This window comes from Bombus bifarius, unplaced genomic scaffold (genome assembly GCF_011952205.1).
Source record: "Bombus bifarius isolate JDL3187 unplaced genomic scaffold, Bbif_JDL3187 scf7180000008165, whole genome shotgun sequence".
NCBI lineage: Eukaryota > Metazoa > Arthropoda > Insecta > Hymenoptera > Apidae > Bombus > Bombus bifarius.
Window position 1 is genome coordinate 451,981 of NW_022884487.1, and position 23,846 is coordinate 475,826.

Sequence of the window (23,846 nt, forward strand, 5' to 3'; positions counted from 1 at the left end):
TCAAATAGATTTTATATACAAGTATAACATTTGACGCGTTCTTTCAAAAGGAAGCGAACGAGCTTACTGTTTAACCTAATACACAGCGCTCTTTAAACAATATAAAAATTGTTCTCCTTTTACATCAGTAAATTCTTCCCCCGATACCAATAAATTTCCACTGGAAACATTATTTCGTTGAATTATCTGAACCGGGATAAAAATATCGTGCTGACTGATTTGCGGACCATGCTATGTATATTTTGTTCTATTTGTTTTGTAATAATTGATCTTGTTCCAAAGGCAACGTTATAGACGTTACAGTTTATTTTCCATTTTCTTCATTTGCTTAACGCACCTTCACTTTAGCAGCTACCGTTACGGAAGTTGTTACGTTGCCTCCGTTCTTTGGTCGATACCAAAGTCTACACCAAACGCGCTCTGGTCCTCTTGTCTTTGTTGCGCTTATTATGCGAACCATTCCTTGATTTTTACCTGTTGGTGCGCCCGTGCCACCAACCCTGTTATCGAAGTACGCTGAGTATACAAAGAATTTGAATCTGAGAATTGAAAAAAGAAATATCATCCTTTTAGAATCAGATCAACTCGTGCTATATACAATTACATTGGCTTGCGAAAGTATGTGTCGTATAAAGCATTTTGAAATCTTATTAGCACTGTAAAAAAAATTTACACGACTGCCATGACTATATCGATCAAATTTGAAACCAGCCTAAAAATGTATATATATAGAAGTTATTACAAAATATTTACTATAAAAATATATTCAATAAAAAATTGGAATAGCATGAATAGCAGTCATCTTAAGTATATAAGTGTTAAATATAGTTCCACTGAATATTAAGGCTTATTCATATAATAAATAATTGACTATTTAAATACTTTTATAATTTCCACGAAATTTGCACTAAATTTGTTATAGTTTCTATACATATTTTCAGATTTGTTTCAAAATTTATCGATAATAATCACGAGTGTTTGAGAACTCTCGTGAGCCACTGCATGTAACAGTAAATTAGTATAATTACGCATAATACTCTATAATATATCGCAATCTATCGCACGGAATCGTGAAATGTTATGGGAGAAATAAGATTATCATGAAATTTATTATTGTGAAACGTGTAACAGGGAAAGCAATAAAGAAAAATAAAGAGAATGTGCAAGAGTAAATACTTCCTCTGTCTTAATTTCCTCTAGTTTCCTTTACTCAACAACTTTTTTAAATATAATTTCAAGACTTCTCATGCCAGAACTGAATTCAATTTTATAGTAAAATATATGATGAATAGGGGATCTTACGAAAAATTCAGCCACGTATAAAAAGGTGACCTAAAAACACTCTCGTCTCGACTATTTAGGTCGTGATTATACAAAAGAGCGTTAAGCGGCATAGCAACAGAGCGACCGAAAATAAATTTATAGGTTTGATCAATTTTCTGTCGCTCAGCCGTCATTTGTATTATGACTCTACCGCTTACCGCTTATCGCTCTTTTGTACAATCACGACTTTACACGTAAAGAATTTTCGCGAACGTTGGAAGTTTCTCGGGGCAATAGTCGAGTCGCGATAGTAGTGGAAGGGTCAGCTGTATCGGTGCGTTGGCCCAAAAGGGTTAACAGCGAGGTACGCTGTGCGGAATTGATCTTAAACATTCTCGAAAGCTCGGAATTAACAACGAAGCTAGCGAAATGGAGGCAATAGAAATGGAGAAACGACTAGTGGAGTTGCGAGAAACAGCAGTAGGGGATATCGCGGAAACAGGAGTGAAGCTGAGTAATTTGGAAAATCAGCTGAAGACTATAGAAATTACGACGGAAATAAAGGAGAAAAAACAGAAACTATGAAAGGAATAGACATGAGGATGGAAAGAAAGGATCTCGAAGAGGAAGTAGAAGAGTTTTTAAGAAGCAAACTGGAAGTTAGCGCGGAGGTTGTACGAGGAAGAGAGATAGAAGATGATAGAGTGATTCAAGCAAGAACAAAAGAGTGACAAGACAGAATCAAAATAATGGAAAATAAGAAGAAACTGGGAGATAAGAAAATACGTGCATATAGGAAGTGATAAAACAAAGATAAAGAGAAACATACAAAGCAAAGTAGTAAAAATAGCAAAATGTCGAAAATAAGAAGAAATGGAACAAATGGAATTGGACGGAAAACTTAAAGGGCGAAAAATTTTACGCAGAAGACGAAGAAAAGCTTTCGTTTAGGCCGACTAGGGAGATACAAATTCAACCACGGATAGAAAAAGATAAAGAAAGGTAAGAAAATATAAAAACGTAACAGGGCAAATCAAAAGAATAAGAAAAACACGAGAAAGTAAACCTGTAAATATTATCCTGCCAGGTGGCTGGATTTGTCAAAAGGATCGAAGATTTCTGGAATTACGTAAATAAATCCGATATGGTAAACCTTCCTGAAACAGGATTCAAAGAAACAGATTGGGAAGAAGTGGAACATAGGTTAACAGAAGTTTAGGTGACACGGCGTACAAAAGAATATAAAATGAAAATAGAAGTGACAGCAATAGGTGGAATGTTCACAGGAATAAAGCGATAGATCGGAAAAGCGCAAACAAGGTAGAACGATCCATCCAACGATGATGGAATTCGCACATAACAGATCTGACGAAAGGAGATCATTAGAAGATTTAGAAGAGTTGACGGAAGACAGAAATTGATAACTCAATTGGAAGCGACTTCGATGCAAGAATCGAAAAGAATGGAGAACTCTTTTGGGATGGACAAGAAAATACAAAACTAAGACGATTCAAGGATAAGACGGATAATAAACAAGGAGAACACTTACTGCGGATGGTAGAAAAAGAAACGAATGGGGTATAATAAATGGAAACAAAACAGGTAATACAACGAGTGAATGGACATTCGACAGAGGAAACAGCTACTTGATAATAGACTAGGGAATAATAAATATAGCCACGCGGAATAAAGTAGAAAGGATAGAAGTAAGAACAAAAATTGGGTCAGATCATTGGCCGTCAGAAATAGAAATCGCAGCCGACATTGCAGAACTAAGGACATGGTAGAAGAGGAGACAGAGATAGAGGTAGACAATTGGAATGAAGAAGGGATACAGATTTACGAGGAAGCACAAGAAAAAAAGGAAATTTTGAAAACGACGTAGTGCAGGGAGCAATGCCCGGACTCACAGGGAAGATGAAAAAGGCAATCAACAAACAGAAGATCGAGAAGCGTGATAAAACCCAGGAAACAGGATGATGATGGGATGAAGAATGCAGGCTTAGTAGAAAAAAGATAAATAAAGCGGTAATGTGGAAACAGGATAAGATAAACGAAGTCAAATACAGAGAGGAGAAACAAAGACACGGCAAGCTACGTAAAGAAAAGGCAGAAGGAGCAGGAAAACAAGAACAGAAGAAAACAATAAAAGTAATGGAAATTAAGTACCAGGAAGAAATAGAGACGTATGTATATACAAGAAAGAAAAAAAGAGGTGAAATTCCCGGAAAAGTATAGAATTATCAGAATAGAAACATCGTTTCATGCATATGGTAGGAGCAGAAGATACGTATGGATAAAGAAAATACGAGTGGATAAAGAAGAAGAAAGCGGAACTGAAGAGAAATAGGAAGAAATCGAGAGTGGTTATCGGTAAACTCGGTAAAGAAGAAAGCAACAGGAGGAACATTGAAAAGCGAGGCCTGCGTGTTCGCAGCAGAGAAAATCAAAGAAAGATTTAAGGAAATTATCAATAAAGTATGGAAAGGAGAAGTATCGTCTGAAGGTTCGATGAGACTTTTCTATTGTGAGAAAGACGTTAAAAATTATGGGGGATAACGTTAATGGACAGCGGATGTCAAATTTACTGTATTCGATATTAGAAAGTAGATTAAGGAAATAAATCGAAGTAGAAATATTTCAAGTATTGCCGGATCCACAAGTTGGATTCCGAGAAGATAGAAGCTGCATAGACAACATATTCATACTGAAAACCGCATTAGCAAAAAGAATTAAGATAAAAAGAAGCGTGCTATGTATATGTTTAGCAAACTTGAAGATACGGTAAACAGGAAAAAACTGTGGCAGAACATGAGAGGTAAAAGAATGGATCTAACGTTAGCGAAAAGAATCGAAGAAATCTATAAAGAAGCAAAAAATAGAGTACAGGTGGGAAAATTCAAGGACAGGAGCGTTCTGGATCAGAAAAGGCCTAAGACAAGACTGCTGCTTAAGCTCGCTATTGTTTGCAATATTTATATCGGAGATAGACGACTACTTGAAAAGAACGCAAGAAGAAAAAACTATTGTAGGAACGAAGAAAATATTCATCCTCGCGTATGCAGATCATCCAGCAGTCATGATGATAACTCGGAAGGAAGTGGAAAATATATTGAAGTATCTAGAAATATTTTTTGATAGAAAGGAACCGGAATTGAATTCGAATAAATCGACGATCATAATGTTCAGAAAACACGCAGAAATGGATTTGGAAGTGTAAAGAAAGCGAAAAAGTGGTAAAAGACGTGTGTAGAAAAGCGACAGTAGCAATGGCGCGGATCCGGAGAATCGGAGAAAGAAAATTTGCCGATAACTTCTGTGCGGGAATGTTAATGTTTAATGAGATGATCAAAAGTATTCTGATATACGGAGCGGGTATCTGAGGCTATAAGGAAAGGGAAGAGATGGAAGTAGTGCAGGAAAGATATATCAAATGAATACTAAGGTTAAACAGGTGCCCTCCAGGGTATCTAATAAGAGAGGAAAAGCAAATAAGAAAAATATGTATAGAAATGGAAGACAGAGTTGTAGAATATGAAAAAGAAATTAAAAGTAGCTGCGAAAACTCCCTGTTGAAAGAATACACGAGAGAGATGGGCCAAGTCAACTGGGTCGAAACGAAATGAGGCAAGGAAAGAGATGAGTTTCTGAGAAATGTTGGAATGAGCAGATCGAAAAGTGAAGGCACCAATATCTTTTCTGTTCTCTTGGATGAATTTCTTAAACGAAGACATTTTAAACGAAGGGAAGTAAGGCAATCATCTGATGATCATGAATCCGAAATTTACTTAATCAAATAGAGAGTGTCTGAAAGCGTAAAAATTTTGAAAACACTGAAACTAAACCAATAGGAGCCTGTCACAATCTTACTTTTAATAATATGAGTTCAACGAATGAACTCATTCTGTATATTATTATTACATTCAATCACTATTGAATGAACCTTATTCAGAAAATTATATTCTTTCTTTTAGTACATTTTTGAATAAAACTACATCTTTTGAATTTTTTAATTTAGATATTTTACTTTTTACTTTTAATCTTTAACTGTCATCTGATTATAATATACACTGAAACACATTGGAAGACAAAGATTTTTTCAGATTTTATCTTAGCTACCTGGACAATTATTTCCGATAAAAAAATTTCCAATTTTTTTTAAATTAAGAGAAACGTGAAAGAGAATGTGAAAAAGTGGAAAAATAATAATTACATGTTTTTACATTATATCATTAAATAAAGGCTCAAGTATGGGGTGTGGTAATACCACATATAAAATATTTTGCGAAACATCAATGAATCTTGAAGCGGAATTTCTTGTATTAGACTTTCCATCGAGAAGGGGAACGTCAAAGTTATATTGTAATTCACGGTAACCTTCATTATATGCAAATGAGAGGCCAAAAACGAAAGAAAAATATGAAGACATAATGGATCTACTATGTTATATTTCACCGATTCATCGCGAATACCTAAAATTTCCAAAACAGGAAATGTTGTTATTGAAGGAGAAGATTATTAATAATTAATTACGCAAGATTACAATATACGTAACATAAGCAAATAAACCTGTTTGCTTTTAACTTGTTCCTTTGATAAAATAAATTATTTTTTACCATCATCATTTTCAATGAAAAAGTATTAGTCAATTAATAAAAAAGGAAACTGATTTCGTTTATTTGTATTATCGATTATTTGCAAACCGGCATGCGTAAGAAGTTAATTAACTAATTACGTTCGAAAAAATTAGCAGTAATTTTAGTGCATCGTACGTTCTTTACAAAAACATGAAAGAAATATTTTTTTTTGTTATCAATAATTAATAAAAGTTGATCTTCCCAATAGCTTAAAGAAATGGACTTCTGAAAGTAAAAAGTAACCGAAGTTAATTTTAATAAATTTAAATATCCTAGCTGGTCGCATAAAATAATATTAAATTCCTAAATTGGAGATTAACAGAAATTAATTAAACGTGCACGAACTTGGTTTGAAAAATGATTTAGCCTCAATAATATTTAATAGAAAGCAATATAAGTGTAAGCGGCACATTTTTATAGACTAACAATAAAATAATCGATTGGCATTAAACGTGAATAATTATCTGCAATAAATATTCAAAAAGCCTTATCAAATCGTGAACACACTTAGTCTTCGTGACTGGCAACCATTCGGCGTGCGTGATCCTCAAACTCTGATCGAGTTGTGGTAGACGAGCTTCCAAGTTGGGTGGTAAGCTCGGTAAACCTCTCGGGTCCGGTTGTATCGCGGTCTTCTGTCCTCCGTCTTCCCCACGCATCAATAATCCGATATGATCGTCGAAGCTGCCCTTCAATCCAATGTAATCTTCAGCCTGTGAAAGCCAACAGGACGTTTAATCGCTACTGTGTATATATCTTGACCGAGGATGCTATTTCGTAGAAGGGAATTAGAGACGTTTCCAATCTCTATTTTTCGATAAATTATTATTTGACATAATTTTGAGATTGTTTCATTATGTAATACGTACGTTATTATTGACGGATTTAAGATTTTGCACACGCAAGTATTTCCAATAAAGTATTGATTTTTATTGAAATGAAAACATGTTTATTTTTATGTGCATATCTATTTATTTTCATTATATCATTTTTAATTATGTAATTAGCTATATGCGATAAATTCATATATGCGCTAAAAGTTGATACTGTATAGTTCTTATGTTAATAATATGTTATGATGATATTTTGTGACAGTTTCTTTTACTTTGATTCGTTAAACTTTTTATTGCTATTGATGTGTCAGTTGCGTTTCGTCGATTATTTTAACAGCACTGTTTACACAAGTATTGAGTTTTTGTTATTATTGAGCATTTATTGCTGCAAGGAAGGGTACTGCGCCACGTGATAATTATTGAATATTATTACTTGGTAATTTTTGACGACCGATTCGCCTAAATAAAGCTAAATTAAGCTAAGAATAGTTACGTTACAAAGAAATATGTCGCTTCTCTCTTTCTCTGAAGGGAAAGTAAAATCTTGACAGTGGGTTAAGTGTTAAATGAAACAGTGTTGTGAATACTTCACGTAAAGGAAAAGGACAGATTATGTAGATCAACGAAAAAGTATATATATGTCGGAGATGAAAGAACACCGGAGTCTGTAATTGAACAATTGTAGTTATTCAATCCGATTGTACTTGTTCGAGAGTTGTGATAATGAGCTTGGGCTCGAGGCGACAGTCAGTCGCCGAACGTAGCCGCGGTCACGGGATGAACGCTTTGCCTAGCAAAGATATGGAGTAATTCTATAGCTCTCCTTAAAGGAAATATTCGTGGCGACACGCGACAGTAAACATTCCAACGGTTTCTGTCCCGTGGCTCGCCACACGCAGACCCTATTCTTCGAGTAAGATGATTGCCAGATGTCGATGCGTCTCCGCAGTAGATGTACAGCTAGCTTGAGGACCCGTTATAAATCTTAAGATTTAGCTTACTAAAGTCCTTCAAACAAACAGTCTTTGTCCCAACTACGAGAAGATAGAGGAGACCTATTTTTCAACAAACGACGTCTCCCACTAGCAACTTTCCCTCGAGGGCGGCTAGCATCTTCTTCTAACCACCGATGTAGAGATTGACCAATTAGCAACAACGCCAATTTCCCTTACTTTCTGAACGAAGGCCATCCTCGACGAATCCGATGATCTCGTGTCCTTAGACACACCCCATTATAGTTTTCCTCTGTGGTATAATCGGGACGGAAATTCATTCTCTCTCGCGATCTCATCGACGAAAAGAGTAACCCCTTACGACCAGTGAATATTACGCGTCCAACTTAGATTTTGTGAGCACGTTCATCTATCATCCTGTTGACCGTGGATTCGTTATCGAACCCAAGACCAACGTAACTAGTATCGCAAGTGCACAACCACCGCGGTTGATTGTCGAATCGGTAGTATCCATACTCGTATTACCAGGCCGTACCTTCGTTATAACACAGCGATGGCCAATTCCAATGAAGATCTATCAAACGCCCACAACCCTATTCCTGACGCTTCTCCGACATATATATAGAATAGAAGTGTAATTATAAGTACGAATACAATTTGAGCTGGTCCAGATCCGCACGCTAGTGTAACGTCAATCCACATCAGAAACCAGGCCGCTGTCACGACCGGCTCACTTTAAAATCGGAGATAAAGATGTGGAGGCACTCAGTGGAGCGGCACTCAATATTCGAGGAGAAGGCGTGCGTGGCGGCGATCGCGGATGCCTAACAAACTCAAGGATAGTGGGGATATTGAGGGGTGACAAAAGACAAATAACCGAATCCGATCGGAAGTCGAGTTGTAAGAGTCAGTCTTAAAAAGTTACGCCTAGAGCTCGGAAGTAAAAATTGTGAATTATGTTAGAAGAAAAATAAAGTTTCTTTTTTTCTATTTTTTTTTTTTTGTTGTTGTTCTTTTGTGTTATTTTACGTGACACTAGCTGTGTTACCCAATAACTGAAAACACCGAAGCCAACGTCCCCTGTCTACTGTTTATGGTCTGTCTTCGTCGCAGTCTTTTGTCTATACGCTGTCGATGGCTTCAGTGCTTGAGAAAACTAAAAAGATATAGTTTTCTTAAAAGTGATAACCACTTCAACACCTTCCCTAAAACTCTACATCCCTACAAATTTCTCAAATTTACAAATTATCTCTTAATTTTTCTAACTCTTGTCGTAAATATCTGAAAATTAATTTGTCAATGCCTTCACAAGTACATTTGCCAGCCGCCTTTCTCTTTTCCATGCAAATTAATTTCTTACAAAAAAACAACTAGAAGACTAAACAGATCATGTAGAGTTTTTTCTTGATAACCACTTCAACACCCTCCCAAAAATCTCTACATGTCTACAAACAATTACATCTTAATATCCTTTTTATTTTTCAGATATGATGCCAGATGTCGATGCGTCTCCGCAGTACATGTTCGGCTAGCCCGAGGGCCCGTTATAAATCTTAAGGTTTAGTTAACTAAAGTCCTTCAAACAGACGAACAGTCTTTGTCCCAACTACGGGAAGATAGGGGAGACATATTTTTCAACGAGCGGCGTCTCCCGCTAGCAACTTTCCCTCGAAGGCGGCTAGCATCTTTTTCTAACCACCGATATGGAGATTGACCAATTAGCAGCAACGTCAATTTCCCTTACTTTCTGAACGAAGGCTTTTCTCGACGAATCCGATGATCCCGTATCCTTAGACACACCCCATTATAGTTTTCCTCTGTGGCATCATCGGGACGGGAAAGGCATTCTCGTTCGCGATCTCACTGATGAAAGGAGTAACCCTTTACGACCAGTGAATATCACGCATCCGACTTAGATTTTGTGAGTACGTTCATCTATCATCCCGTCGACCGCGGATTCGTTATTGAACCTAGGATCATTGTCATTAGTTTCTCGAGTGCCTAACTACCACGGTTACTTGTCCGGCTCTATAATAATGTAAACCCGACATATATATATGTCGGAGCGGACATTAGAATTAGGGTTAGGGGCGTGAAACGAATCTTCGTTTGGGTTACACGTTGTCGTTATGCAATAGAGAAGACATTGACTAGTGCAAATACGATTATTATAGAACCGGACAAGTAACCGTGGTAGTTAGGTACTCGAGAAACTAATGACAATGATCCTAGGTTCAATAACGAATCCGCGGTCGACGGGATGATAGATGAACGTGCTCACAAAATTCACTGGTCGTAAGGGGTTACTCTTTTCGAGATCGCGAGAGAGAATGACTTTCCCGTCCCGATGATGCCACAGAGGAAAACTATAGCGGGGTGTGTCTAAAGACAAGAGATCATCGGATTCGTCGAGAAAAGCCTTCGTTCAGAAAGTAAGGGAAATTGGCGTTGCTGCTAATTGGTCAATCTCCATATCGGTGGTTAGAAAAAGATGCTAGCCGCCCTCGAGGGAAAGTTGCCAGTGGGAGACGCCACTCGTTGAAAAATAGGTCTCCCCTATAGTTGGGACAAAGACTGTTTGTCTGTTTGAAGGACTTTAGTTGGCTAAATCTTAAGATTTATAACGGGCCCTTGGGCTAGCTGAACATGTACTGCGGAAACGCATCGACATCTGGCAATCATCTTAGTCGAAGAATAGGGTTTGCGTGTGGCGAGCTACGGGACAGAGACCGTTGGAATGTTTACTGTCGCTGTTCGCTGTGGAGTGCCAAAGCGTGCAGACGTATCTCTAGTGCCCAGTGTAATCCGAAAACAACACGTGTCGCCCAACCGTCGAAAGTGAACACAGCCAAGTGTTTCCTACCCTTTAGGGAGAAGAAAATCCCACGCACCTAACCCCAACCCGAATACTAGCCTCATAGCCTCACGACTAGTTATTCATTTTGAATTAACTGGCTCGATGATGGCCCAGCAATCGCGACCAGGCTCTCCGGAGCAGACTCGCAACTACCCCGCGCTACCTCCTCCGTGGCAGAAGTGTAGCAGAACTCTCCGCACCAACGATGCTAATATTACAAAGAAACGGAAAATAGAAACATCAAAACCAGACATGAACGGCACCCGGAACGAACAATCAACGATACAAGTAAACACTCACAACAGGTTCGCCGTATTGCAATCCACTAACGACGCCATGGAAATCGCAGACCCGCCGCCAAACCCACAAGCACAGAGAATCCCCCCTCCCCCACCAATATTTGTGGATGACGTCATCGACATACAAACAATGATCAAGTCCTTAGAGAGAGATATCTCCAAGGAGGACTACAACTTAAAGATAAATAACAATAAAGTAAAAATACTGCCGAGGAACACAGAAGCTTACAGAAAACTCACCAAGATACTTAGGACCCTGAACGCCAACTTCCACACCTACCAACTCAAACAGGAAAGGCCTTTCCGGGTGGTCCTACGAAACATCTACCACTCAGCAGACATAGACGAACTCAAATACGAACTCTCAAAACTCGGCCACGAAGTCATCAACGTAAGTAATATAAGGCATAGAGTCTCGAAAGACCCGTTGTTACGCCATGCGGCTTGCCATAGATCATATTCTTAACTGTCGGTCGCGGCACTATAATGTCGCGGACGGATCGTCGCGGCTGCCCGGCAAACAAACATTGTAGTGGCAAGCGCATGGTTCATTAAGCAGAGCGACCTCCAGAAACGTCGATTCGTGGCCGTTATTTTATCTGGCGTAAAAGAATGTGGCGTGATCCGAACGTAGTGGGGGTCGCCTTCCAGAAAAAACTAACAAATCGAAGGGCGGGCAGAACGTTTCGAGAAGCCAAACAGTCAATACATATCTTATATCGCGCATTACGTAGTTACATTTCTTTTGTTGTTCCATTTATATCTTTCTAGTTAATAAGTTGTTGAAATAAACGTTAATTTATTAGTGTTAATACAGTGCTATATTCATTAAACCACCTCTGTTATCCTAAACGAAACAGGGGAACGACTATTTCGCGGCGTCGATTAACATGATCGTAGCGAGAATTTACAACTCTCGTTGACGTGCTATCTCGCGATCACGTCTCTCCGCGAACGGTCGTAACACCCGTTATCCTTATTTTTCATAGATATAAAACAAAAGCCTAACAATAAGGAAATCTACAACATCAGTCGCCTAATGAACGCAATAGTAAAATTCGAACCACCGCTTGTGAAAAAAGAAATAGTGCAATGCAAAAGGTGCCAAAGGTACGGTCATACGCAGAAATACTGCAACCATACTTTCCGCTGCGTTAAATGTGCAGGCACTCACCCCACTGACCAGTGCGCTAAATCACCGGAAAACCCAGCGAAATGCATCCACTGTCAATGTGACCATCCTGCCAACTACAAAGGCTGCTCAGCCTATAAAACTCTATACACAAACAGGTACCCTAAACTCAGAGCAAAAGAGGTAACCAACCAAACACCCAGTCCTACCAAATTCATCACCACCTCAACCTCCTATGCCCAAGCAGTACAAGGCATCCAAAATAACCCGAATAGCCAAAGGGATCTTTCCCAAAATAGTGTCCCCAACCCACCTAGCACAAACAGCTTCTCTAGGCTTGAAAAGCTAATAGAGAAACAATCAGAGCAAATAAATAATTTGCTATCGCTACTAACACTCATCATGGATAAATTAATACGCCCCGACGCAAAATAAAACCAAGGTGCATAGCTCTTTGGAACGCCAACGGTCTAGCGCAACACAAACTTGAACTAGAACTCTTCCTAAAACACCAGCAAATCGACGTAATGCTCGTATCAGAAACCCACTTCACCGACAAAAACTACCTGAAATAAATGGTTACAAATTCTACCATACCCAACACCCCAGCGGAAAGGCCCACGGTGGCACTGGAATAATAATCAAAACAAGTATTAAGCACTACGAACTTCCATCATTCCAGAAAGACCACCTCCAAGCAACAAACGTAGCAATAGAAGACTGTCATGGCACAATCACCACTTCAGCAGTATACTGCCCTCCCAGACACTCCATCGCCAAAGAAGACTTTGATAACTTCCTGGACACCCTGGGCAATAGATTCATAGCTGGAGGAGACTATAACGCCAAGCACACCCAATGGGGCAGCAGACTGGTTACAGCAAGAGGCAAAAACCTCTTGCATAACAACAGCATAATAAACAACAACCTCAACTACCTCACCACATACGAACCCACATACTGGCCCACTGACACCAACAAAATACCCGACCTTCTCGACTTCTTCGTAACTAAAAATATCTCATCAAGACACGTCCAAATCAACTCCTCGGCTGATCTCTCCTCTGATCATTCCCCCGTGATAGCAACAGTCAGTTCAACAATCATCGAGAATACACCTAATGGCTCCATTCACAACCAACACACCAACTGGCAGCTCTTTAGAGAAGTCTTTACACACTCAACTTCAGCCTTAACTCCACTAAAAACTAAGGAAGAAATCGAAGCAGCCACGGAATACTTAAACACGAGCATAATAAACGCCATCCGCCTCTCCACACCGACAAAGACGTCTATCAGCAAACAAGAATATCCTCAATACATACTAAAAAAAATAGCAGAAAAACGTAGACTAAGAAGAGTATGGCAGACCCATAGAACACCGGATGACAAACGCAAACTAAACAACGCAACTAGAAAGCTATCCAAAACCATAAAAAATTATAAAAACGACTGTTTCCAAAAATACCTCGCCAGCTTATCCCCCACAGCCGACTCCAACTACTCACTATGGAAGGCCTCCAGGAAACTCACACGCCCCCCACAAATAATCCCACCAATCCGCCGTCCGCAAGGTGGATAGGCGCGAAGCCCTATAGAAAAAACCGACCTGTTTGCTAAATACTTGTCTAAAGTATTCAAACCCCATTCCCCCAAAGCTGCCGCGGACGTTACTGAATACTTGCACACCCCTTTCCAAATGTCCCCTCCTATCAAACCCTTCACTTCTGCAGAGACTATAGAAACAATCAGTCGCCTAAACCCCAAGAAAGCAGCAGGACACGACCTAATAGGCAATAAAGCAATCAAGGAACTTCCCATAAAAGGGATAGCATTCATCACATCGATTTTTAATGCTATCCTTCGCCTGGAACACTATCCTAAGGCCTGGAAAATCTCATTGATTACCCTCATCCCTAAACCCGGTAAACCGATATACGAAACCAGCTCCTATCGCCCAATCAGTCTTTTACCTACCCTGTCCAAACTATTCGAGAAGATGCTCACGAACCGACTCCTTCCAATCCTAGAGAACTTGAAAACACTCCCAGATCACCAATTCGGCTTCCGAAAACAACATTCAACAGTAGAACAAATCCACCGCATAACCCATACGATCAGCCAAACACTCGAAAAGAAAAAATATTGCTCAGCGGTTTTCCTAGACATCCAACAGGCATTCGACAAAGTATGGCATGAAGGGCTACTATACAAGCTTAAAAAGATCCTACCTCACCCCTACTACTCCATCCTAAAATCCTACCTAACCAATAGACAATTCATGGTTAAATGCCTAGACGCCACTTCCGCAATATTCCCAATAGAATCCGGCATACCCCAAGGTAGTGTCCTCGGACCCCTACTGTACTCCATCTACACTGCCGACCTACCTATATCAAACGAGACAACAATAGCGACATTTGCAGACGACACAGCGTTATTAGCTACCCACGCAGACCCGGTAATAGCCTCATCCACTCTCCAGCGAAGTCTCGATTCCATGGAAAAGTGGTTTCATAAATGGGGCTTCAAAATTAACGAAAAGAAATCCTCACATGTAACCTTCACGCTCCGAAAGCAAACCTGCCCCCAGGTCACCATCAACAATGCAACAGTTCCTAGCAGGGACTCAGTCCGATACCTGGGCATGACCCTGGACAGGAGACTAACGTGGAAAAGACACATCTCAGATAAAACCAAGCAACTAAAGGACAAACTAAAAAAATTCTATTGGCTCACGGGCCGACGCTCCAAACTAAACATACAGAATAAAATTACCCTCTACAAGACCGTAACAGAACCTGTCTGGACCTACGGAATCCAACTATGGGGAACAGCAAGTAACTCCAACATTGAAATACTTCAACGCTTCCAATCGAAAACGCTAAGACCCTTAATAGACGCACCTTGGTATGTTACCAACGAAACAATCCATCGCGACCTCAAGATACCCACAGTCAAAGAGGAAATAGCAAAATATAGCGACAGATATAGCAAAAGAGTCAACAAACACCGAAACCCCCTAATCACTGGACTACTTGATACGACGGACCAGATTCGCAGGCTGAAGAGGCACTACCCGCTAGACCTAAACGCTAGATTCATTTAGTTATCCAAATTAAGCATATGCACTTACTTATAATACTTATAAATTATACCTATCTATAATAAGTATTAACTTATTGTAAATAAACAGCCATGTCACTGCGCCACGCCAGAAAAATTACTGAAAATTCTCAACGCGAGAATTGATTGTAATTTCAACAAATAAATAAAAAATAATATATATATATATATATATATATATATATATATATATATTTATATATATATATGTCGGAGATGATAGAACACCGGAGCCTTTGGAACTTCGGATAACCCCGCAACATTGTAACCTAGAGTCTACTATAGCAGTAATTAAACAATTGTAGCTATTCAATCCGATTGTAATTATTCGAGATTGGTGATAGTGAGCTCTGGCTCGAGGCGACAGTCTGTCGCCCAACGTAGCCGCGGCCAAGGGATGAACGCTTTGTCTAACGAAGGTATGGAGTAATTCTATAGCTCTCCTTAAAAGAAATATTCCTGGCGACACGCGACAGTAAACATTCCAACGGTTTCTGTCCCGTGGCTCGCCACACGCAGACCCTATTCTTCGTGTAAGATGATTGCCAGATGTCGATGCGTCTCCGCAGTACATGTTCGGCTAGCTCGAGGGCCCGTTATAAATCTTAAGATTTAGCCAACTAAAGTCCTTCAAACAGACAAACAGTCTTTGTCCCAACTATAGAGGAGACCTATTTTTCAACGAGCGGCGTCTCCCACTGGCAACTTTCCCTCGAGGGCGGCCAGCATCTTTTTCTAACCACCGGTATGGAGATTGACCAATTAGCAGCAACGCCAATTTCCCTTACTTTCTGAACGAAGGCTTTTCTCGACGAATCCGATGATCTCGTGTCCTTACACACACCCCAATATAGTTTTCCTCTGTGGCATCATCGGGATGGGAAAGTCATTCTCGCTCGCGATCTCACCGATTAAAGAGTAACAACTTCGCGATCAGTGGTTATTTCACGTTTTAACCAGACTTAGACTTTGTGAGTACGTTCTTTTGTCATCCCGTTGGCCGCGGATTCGTTATTGAGCCTGAGACCATCGTCACTAGTGTCGCGAGTGCCGAACCGCCGTGATCAATTGTCAAGACTGTAATAATTCTATCATTCTAATAAACTACACCTGTGTATACCGTACCAATGGCCAATTCTCAAGAAGATTCATTTGACGCCCACAACCCTACTCCCAGTGCAAATCCGACATATATATATATATATATATATATATAAATAATATATATATAAATATATATATATAATATATACAATATATATATATAATATATATAAATAATATATATATATATTGTATGTATTCATATTATTTGTTAGTGTTTATATATGTCGGAGATGAAAGGAAAGCCGAAGCCCTTCCTTGGAAATTTTGGGAACATCCTCTAGTACCTTAGCCTAGATTTTATTATAGTTGTAATTGTTTAAGATTTGTAATAAGCGAGATTGGGTTCGAGGTGACAATCGGTCGCTGAACGTAGCCACGGTCACGGGATGGATGTTTTATCTAACGGAGGTCTGGAGTGGTTGTATGTGTTTTCCGAGAAGTGTGGTTGTGGCGGCATGCGGCCTCGAGAGCGGGCCGAGCCACGTGTGATGTTGCCTCGGAGGTGCCGATGCAATGGGACATACATTGTATTTAGTAACCAAAACTCCAGGCAGAAACTGCCTAGCAACGGCGTTTGGAACTCTCTCGATGCTTCCAACGAGTGTGCCTAGCAACGGCGTTTGGAACCTTCTCGATGCTTCCAAACGGGGATAGAAAACAAAATGCAATCGTACAGGGAGAAAAATCTCCACGAGGCTGGCATTCTTGCGATTGCCTTGGAGAGTGATACATCGAGCGTTTTCGAGGATCGCATTTGCGTCTAAGTTAGTTTCGCTTAGTAAGGAGTTATCCCGGTGACCGTGGATTCGTTTGAACTCAAACATTGCTAATAGTATTATTTAATTTAATTATTCGTAGATCGTATTATTTATTAGGCTTAGTGTTTGTTAGACTTATTATTAGTTGTACTTATTATTTGTTAAGCTTAGTGATAGACCTGTATATACGTGTAAATAAAATCTCGGCTTTGTGAAACGATGGCTAGTCCACATGAAGAGTCGTCGCGCGCCCAAAATTCCAATCCTGATCCGACATATATATATATATTAATATAACATCATAGAATTAATTATACCAACAACGATGAATTGGATTTTAAAGTTTATATTTCTTCCAGTTTATATATTTGTCGGGTTTACATTAGAATTAGGGTTAGGGGCGTAAAGCGAATCTTCGTTTGGATTACACGTCGTCGTTATGCAATAGAGAAGACATTGGCTAGTGCAAATACGATTACCATAGAACCGGACAAGTAACCGTGGTAATTAGATACTCGAGAAACTAATGACAATGATCCTAGGTTCAATAACGAACCCGCGGACAACGGGACGGTAGCCGTACGCACTTTCAAAGATCTAAGTCGGATTCTGTGTTAATAGTCGCTGGCGTTAATCTCTTTTTTGTCGATGAGACCGCAAGAGAGAATGACTTTCCGTCCCGGTGATACCCCCGAGGAAAACTATGACGGGGTGTGTCTAAGGACACGAGATCATCGGATTCGTCCGGGACATCCTACGTTCGGAAAGTAAGGGAAATTGACGTTGCTGCTAATTGGCCAATCTCCATATCGGTAGTTAGAAAAGGATGCTAGCTGCCCTTGAGGGAGGGTTGCTAGTGGGAGACGTCCTTCGTGGAAAATAGGTCTCTCCTGTCTTCCCGTAACTGGGACAAAGACTGTGTATCTGTTGAAGGATTTTAGGTAACTAGATATTAGTGTTTATGACGGTCCTCGGGCTAGCCGATCACGTGCTGTGGAGACGCGTCGGCATCTGGTAAACATCCTGCCCGGAGAATAGGATCTGCGTGTGGCGAGCTACGGGACAGAAACCGTTGGAATGTTTCCTGTCACGTGTCGCTACAAATCTTTCTTTTAAGGAGAGCTATAGGGTTACTCAATGCCTTTGTTAGATGGAGAGTTCGTCCCGTTGACCGCGGCCACGTTCGGCGACTAATTGTCGCCTTGAGCCCAAGCTCATTGTCACAAGTCTCAAACGAATACAATTGGGTAGAGTGACGGTAAATCGTTTAATTACAACTGTGGATTTTAATTACAATGTTTCTATGGATTTACCCGAGGTTTCAGAGGGAAGGCATCGGTGTCCTCTTATCTCCGACATATTTATTTAATAAGCAATATTATGAACTAGATAGTATGTTGCGATACAATTAAGAACTCAATTACTTATTTAAAAATGATTACAATCTATTTACCTAAATAAATAATATTTGTCATTTATATAAATATATTTTCAAAAAATAAATTGTTCATTTTCTAATGGAAATTCTTCTAATTTTATTTGAAAAATATTACATGATTAAATAAATTGAAATGCAATTACGAAAAGATGAATTAATAAAGCTTTTACACATTGCAGAAACAACCTAATAATATCTTCCAATAAATCATAGCTTCTGGGAATTGCCTATCACAATGTGTACAGGTATAATTAATCAGACCATAATTACTCTACTCGCATAATTTCGAAACTCATCGAACATTTGACCCAAAAATGAAATCATAAATATTGATTTACATGATTGGGGAAATATGTTCCAAGCGATGTTTGGACGTCAGAGACCTATTCCATGATACAAAGTGTTGGAACAGTTATTGTCTGTGACCTTTTTTAACTTCAGAGTTACTTGCTTTATGTATGTAAGTCTTCGGGTTTACTAAATCATCATCCATTACGTTGAATGTATGTGACTTAATCATCCGCCAAAGAGTAATAGCGAAAAATAAATCTTGAATATTTTTTTACAATTAATTTTATAGAATACTTAAATCTTCTATATCTTTAAAAAATAGCTCATCTTTGTATAGAAACATATATATTTGTGACTTAGGCAACTTGTAAAGTCAGTAGTACGGTTATTATTGTGAAATAATAATTGTCTTTCGTAACTACTTTGATCACTAATAATAATCATATCAAATTTCCAATTTCATATCCTATTTCCATTTCCACCAAAATAAAGCTTTAAAAATTCCTATGTATGGTTTGTAACCAATTAATAGATACAGTATGTTACGCCGGGCGACTCTCTGCCTGGCCCAGGTCACACACCGCGGGCCAGACGGACACCAGATGTCCGCTCTTCCGTACGGCGTACCCTCAATAGCCTTAAGCACCCGTCATAAACCCGAGTCACTTGCCTGCTAAGGTCCTTCAAACCAAACAAACATCTGTGTCCGAAGAATTTCTAAAGACTATTGTCTACCACGGCGGGACAAGGGAAAGTTAGTTTTTCTCACGTACGCTGCAACTTTCCTCCCATTAACCACTTTCTCTCGAGGGCGGTTAAGACCCTTCGTTTAACCAATTAACAGCGAAGCCTATTTCCCTCACTCTCTTAACTAACATCGGCACCAACAAATCCGATGATCCCGTGCGCTAGACACACCCATCCTTAGCTTTCCTCCGACACAGCATCGTCACTCAACTTCACTTCTTCTACATCGTTGGAAAAGTCAACTACTAAGTCTACCGCTAATGCCCATCGGGCAGTCTAAGCATAACGCGAGAGTCGGTCTCGGTATTGTCGAGCATACATTTCCTCTCCTAAATATCTTATAGTGCTACGTCCACTAATACACTAAATCTAATTATAAGAGCCCTGCTCTAACGTACATATGTATCTTATCTTCGTGCGATAAGTGATTATCTATCTATCTATGCTCATCAGTGTAATCTAAGTGTTGGAAATATATAATTTATAATTCTGTGAATCACAGTGTTATACAACCTCAATCACCCCTATTATCTCAACGGAAATCAGGGGATCGATCAATTCGTGGTGTCGATTGTTATAATCGTAACGGGGATTTACGACCCTCGTTGACGTCTCTCCTAGCGACTACGTCTCCCCGCGATTGGTCGAATTTACACAGTATAATTTCTAACGTAACTTATAAGTAAACATATAATTTATAGACAAATATAATAATTATCTTTAACATTTATGATATTTATAATGATACTACTAAAAATGAGTAATGTCAAAGGAAATTACCGAGAACTTCTGATTATTAAAGAAAAAAAGAAAAGGTAGTTGATGTGGCAATGAATTATAGAAATCTTTTGCTTACTATACACATATCTAAAATTACGATATAAAACTAAATGTGGCTTGGATACTGTTCTCGTATATCGATAAAGGTTTCTGTGCAATAGATAAAACTTAACATTTTATTTTCATTATATAGTTATCATTATATTAAATGGTAATATCTTTACATCTTATGTCGTCTTCTTTGAGCTATATATTCTTCTCATAAAACTTCTGTAATAAAATAAAATAACTCGTAATAACTCGTAAAAAATGTTTCAAACAAAAGTGGCATGATTTCACAAAACGTTAACTTATTATTAGTTATTTTTAAAACAATTACATCTCAATTATGTTCAATTATATCATATTGAAATCCACCTTGTTGATCATACAGTAAATTTCAGCTAATTTCATAAGAATATACTAATCTCAAAAAATTAGTACTATATCAACTACACAGTTATATTAAAAAGAATTATTAACAATAATTTTCACAAATGTTAGCTTTTAGAATCACTAACGTCTATCAATTAAAAAAATCTCTGTTAGGGAAGTGATACATTTACACTGTACATGAGAGTGTGTGTGTAAGGGTTAGAGGGCGTCAAGGACTCAGTGGAGACAAAAGACTGTTGCCAGATGTTAGAAGAATCTAGGCTAGTCGGTTGGCAACCAGCGTGCGTGCAAGACGTTCTTAGAGAGGGATATAGATGTATAACTGTTGTATGGGAAATATAGTCAATAATTTGTATTCCCAAATCCTCTAATTTCCTTAACATGGTAGCAGAGCGTGGTTACTAGTTTTGCAAGATATTTAGTGCGTGGTTACGATCTTGCGAGTGAGTTTTCAGTAAAGAAAAAAAAACTTTCAGAAAAAAAATATACTTCGAGCACGTAGGAACGCTTGAGTAAGAAAAGAAAGAAAGAAGAATCAATTAAAATGGAGAGATCGGAAATCATGATACCTATATTCGATGGTGAGGATTATGGAATGTGGAAGCAAAGAATCACGATGTTTCTCAAATATAAGGAATGCGAGGTTGTTACAACTAGAATGAAGAACGAAAGAGACGATGAAGACTGGGACAAAAAGGATTTGAAGGCGATTAATATAATTTATAGTGCAATATCGAACAGACAATTGGAGTATGTTAGGGAAGGAAAAATGGCGTATGATATAATAAAAAGGTTCGATGAAATGTACTTGAAAGAGTCGACGGCACTGCAGATCGTATGCAGAAGGAGATTGGAAAACATAAGACTGGAGAACTACAGTGATTCAGCATCATTCTTTAACGATTTTGAGAAATTAATCAATGAATTAAAAAGTGCGGGCGCACAAGTAAGTGAGAGGGAAAAGCTGAATTACATGCTGAATACGTTACCCGAAGAATACAGCTACATAGCGGACATAATAGACGCATTGAAAGAAGAGGATCAAACGGTAGCGTATGTAAAAAATAAAATAGAGATAGCAGAGAAGAAAAATAAATCCAATCGAGGAGAAAGGCAAACCAACGCCTTTTCTGCAAAAAAGGAAGGATGCTTCAGATGTGGAAGATTAGGACACTTTGCGAGAGAGTGTCAAAATGGCGTCCAAGCGGGAAGCAGTAACGGCTATTGGCATGGGCCAACACGTGGTCGAAACAGAGGAAGAGGGAACAAAGGCAATACGAGCAGAGGACGTGGAAACTTTCATCGTCAATCAACAACCGGCACGGGCGAGCATGGAAACTCAAGAGCAGGCATATGGATAGCAACGGCGCACGCAGCAAACAGCAGTGAGACGAATGAAATAAGTAAGAACGAAATAGTGTGGCTATTAGATAGCGGTTGTACCGATCACATAATTAATAATATAAATTATTTCGATAAATCTATCGACCTAAAAGAACCGGTAAATATATATTTAGGCGATAATAGACCGATAAAAGCGACAAAAGTTGGGAATGTTATAAGTTATTTTGAAGCATTCGGAAAACAAAATGAAATAAATATGAGGAAAGTATTTTACGCGAAAGAAATGTCCGCAAATTTGATTAGTTTAGGTAAACTAACAGACAATAAGAATACGGTTATTTCCAAAGGAAATATTGCGAAAGTAATAGATGAGGATAATAAACTTACAGCTGTAGCGTTCAAAGAAAATGGGACATATAGAATAAAAAGTATATTGAAAGGGAAGAAGCACTTAGTAAACAGCGCCGAACGTAGTGGTATGAGTAAAAAGGAAAGATGGCATAGGATGCTAGGACACGTAAATTTTAAATATTTAGAGATTTTGGGTAAAGAGCAGCTAGTGACTGGCATACCGAATGAATTTGAAAAGGAACTTTTGAAATGTAGGGTGTGTATAGAAAGCAAAATGCATAACTTACCTTTCAAAAATAATCGAACTAAGGCTAGGGAAATAATGGAAATTATTCATACGGACGTATGTGGTCCTTTTAAGACCACCGGATTCAATGGAGAAAAATATTTCATTTATCGATGATTATAGTAAAATAGCTAGGATCTATTGTATAAAATCAAAAGATGAGGTCTTTGATTCTTTCGTACAGTTCGTAAATGAAGCCGAAAATTTAACGGGCAAGAGGTTAAAAATATTAAGATGCGATAATGGTAAAGAATATTTAAATAATCGAATTTATAAATTTGCTAGGGATAAAGGTATAAGAATAAATAATTGCCCAACATACGTACATGAATTAAACGGGACATCGGAAAGGTATAATAGAACAGTGATGGACATGGCGCGTTGCTTGTTAGCGGAAGCGAAAGTACATAAAAGGTACTGGCCGGAAATAGTTTGTACAGCGGCATACTTGAAAAATCGAATATTAGCGAATACTATAGAAAGAAAGACACCTTTTGAAATATTCTTCGGGAGAAAACCAAGTGTTAAAAATCTACATCTATATGGAAGTAAAGTTTTTGTAAGAAGGCCAGAACAAAAAAGAGTTTTCAAATGGGACAAGAAGGCAGATATGCCTATTCTATTAGGATATAGTGAATATAGTGAAGTAGGATACAGAGTCTTATTAGGTGGGAAAATAACAATAGCTAGACATGTAGAGGTCATAGAGACAGACACTAAATGTATCGGTTTTGAGGAAAATTCATTAGAGGCAGATAGAAATGATAGCGAAGATAACTATTCATTGGATGGTATGGATAAGGAAGAGTTAGAAGGTAGGAAAGATGAAAATAATAGTAGTATTGAAAGCTCAAACACTCCTAGGAGATCTACACGTATTAAGAAAACTCCAGTAAGGTATCCAGAAAAGGAAAATATTTGCGAGATTCATGCAAATTATTGTAAAGTAGATATCCCTCGTACATTTGAGGAGGCGATTTGTTGCGAAAATAATGAAGTTTGGAAACAGGCTATGGATAAGGAAATAGAATGTCTCTATAAGAATAAAACTTGGAAATTGGTAGAAATGGTAAAAGGCAAAGAAGTATTAGATGTAAAATGGGTTTACACGAAAAAATCAGAGGACAGGTATAAGGCTAGATTAGTGGTAAGGGGATTTCAACAAAGAAACGTAGCCGATGACATATATTCTCCAGTGGCGAGTAATCA

The 23,846-nt window shown here is 38.6% G+C and overlaps 1 protein-coding gene across 2 annotated transcripts in view; it reads right to left on the reverse strand.

Moving 5' to 3' along the window:
• The window catches only part of LOC117208983 (beta-1,4-galactosyltransferase galt-1), a 167,718-nt gene that overhangs the window by 7,351 nt on the left and 136,521 nt on the right, over positions 1 to 23,846 (reverse strand). For both annotated transcript variants that reach the window (XM_033450534.1, XM_033450533.1), the window contains 2 exons: positions 6,408 to 6,613; positions 338 to 539 (listed from right to left, as the gene is read on the reverse strand). In XM_033450534.1, the coding sequence (XP_033306425.1) occupies positions 338 to 539; positions 6,408 to 6,613 (408 nt within the window). The remainder of the gene's footprint in view (positions 1 to 337; positions 540 to 6,407; positions 6,614 to 23,846) is intronic.